At 56.2% G+C, this 2,275-nt stretch overlaps 1 protein-coding gene across 1 annotated transcript in view; it reads right to left on the reverse strand.

The window, feature by feature from the left end:
• Positions 1-73: 73 nt before the first annotated feature.
• Positions 74-2,275, reverse strand: part of TMED10 (transmembrane p24 trafficking protein 10) — a 2,498-nt gene continuing 296 nt past the window's right edge. Inside the window, exon 2 of the mRNA XM_018574341.1 lies at positions 74-221. Within this exon, the coding sequence (XP_018429843.1) occupies positions 81-221 (141 nt within the window). The 3' untranslated portion in view covers positions 74-80. The remainder of the gene's footprint in view (positions 222-2,275) is intronic.

Raw genomic sequence — 2,275 nt, forward strand, 5'->3', positions numbered from 1 at the left:
GTCAGGACACCCAGGGGGAGGAGGAGGCGGGGACAGCATGTCAGGATGCCCAGGGGGGAGGCGGGTCAGGACATTGAGGATCAGACCGGACGGCACCAACCTGCGGGGTGTTTGCTCTCAAAGCAGACCTCGAACATGTCGTACTCCTCGGTGGTGAAGGCAAACTTCCCCTTCGATGCGTCTTCCTTGGAGTAGAGGATGTGCCCAGCCGAGTCCATGATCTGAAACCAGACATCCCGATTGGTCAGTACACAACGAGGGGGGGAGGGGGGCTATCACTAGTATTCTACTCTGGAGATTGATTATACCCCCCTCCCCCCACCGAGTATCTAAGCCGGCCAACACAGATGGCAGATTCCCAGGTGCCGCCCCTCCCCCACCCGGAATAACAGGTCTGTCACCCCGTGACCACACAGCCGGTATGAAGGACACCCAATGTTCAGTGGGTGTCATATTGGGGGCGGGGCATACACGGCTCTGTCAGATCAGCACCAATGTCCATCATTCAATGGCCCAGCACCCGTCTCATTCAAAGTTTAGTATTTGTCCCGCTTTAGCCCGCCGCGCTCGCTGTATGAGAGGTGACTGGTGGGCGGGGCTAAGGACAGTTCGTGTCATGTGACAGATTGGTTGCGATACATTGCAAGTTCAATTCTAGTACACGCCCAGTGCGTCATTCCTGGTGACCTAAGCGGCGGCCATGAATGAAGGTTCGTAGAGGGACTCTCATGTAAAGAGGACCTGTCTGATGACCTCACAATGACCAAGGATGGAGATGAGGGGTTCCATGGCTGTCATCCTCATCCGTTCCCACTGCACTGCTAACACACACTATATATTGCCATTAGTATCGGGACGCCGGCCTTTACACGCACATGAACTCTAATGGCATCCCAGTCTTAGTCCGTAGGGTTCAGTATTGGGTTGGCTCCGCCCTCTAATGGCCCCCCAGTCTTAGTCCGTAGGGTTCAGTATTGGGTTGGCTCCGCCCTCTAATGGCCTCCCAGTCTTAGTCCGTAGGGTTCAGTATTGGGGTGGCTCCGCCCTCTAATGGCCTCCCAGTCTTAGTCCGTAGGGTTCAGTATGGGGGTGGCTCCGCCCTTTGGCGCTATAACAGCTCCGCCTCTTCTGGGAAGGCGTCCACAAGGTTTAGGGGCGTGTCTATGGGAATGTTGGACCATTTGTGAGGTCAGGTACTGATGTTGGGGGAGGGGCTCGCAGTCTCCGCCTCTAATTTATCCCAAAGGTGTTCTATGGGGTTGAGGTCAGGACTCTGTGCGGCCAGTCACGTTCCTCCCCAAACTCCCCCCTCCGTGTCTTTATGGACCTTGCTTTGTGCACTGGTGCGCAGTCATGTTGGAACAGGAAGGGGCCGCCCCCAAACTCCGCCCACAAAGTTGGGAGCATGAAATTGTCCAAAATGTCTTGGTGTGCTGATGCCTTAAGAGTTCCCTTCACTGGAACTAAGGGGCGGAGCCCAACCCCTGCCCCCTCCCCCAAACTTTACTCTTGGCACAATGCAGTCAGGCAAGTACCGCTCTCCTGGCAACCGCCAAACCCGGACACGCCCATCGGATTGCCAGACAGAGAAGCGTGATTGGTCCCTCCAGAGAACACGCCTCCTCTTCTCTAGAGTACAGTGGCGGCGTGCGTTACACCGCGGCATCCCACGCTTTGCATTGCACTTGGTGATGTGCGGCTTGGATGCAGCTGCTCGGCCATGGACACCCAATCTGACGGCCGCATGGAGTTTAGAGGTCTGTAGCTATTGGCTCTGCAGACAGATGGCGACTTCTGCGCACTGTGCGCTTCAGCATGCGCCGACCCCGCTCTGTCATGTGACGCGGCCGACCACTTCCTGGCTGAGTTGCTGTTGTTCCCAGTTGCTTCCACTTTGTTATAATCCCAGTAACAGGTGACCGTGGAATATTTAGTGGCCGGGAAATGTCACGGGCGGACTTATTGCGCAGGTGACAACCTATCACAGCACCACGCGTGTAGTCACTGAGCTCCTGAGAGCGACCCGTTCTCTCACCGATGTCTGTAGAAGCGTCTGCACGCCGAGGTGCCTCGTCCTATACACCGGGGGCCATGGAGGGGCCAATACAGTGTATGTGTATATCAGGAGCCCTGACTTCACTGGCTGCATGCTTGTTCCAGGTCAGGGTGAGGATGACAGCTCCTCCATACAATGCGGTCAGGCTCATCCCCAGTTACTGCGGCCACACACGTGGTCTATTGGGGCAGCTGGATGATGTCAACTGAAAAAAGGAGC

The sequence above is a fragment of the Nanorana parkeri genome, unplaced genomic scaffold (genome assembly GCF_000935625.1).
Source record: "Nanorana parkeri isolate BGI_ZX_2015 unplaced genomic scaffold, ASM93562v1 scaffold2892, whole genome shotgun sequence".
NCBI lineage: Eukaryota > Metazoa > Chordata > Amphibia > Anura > Dicroglossidae > Nanorana > Nanorana parkeri.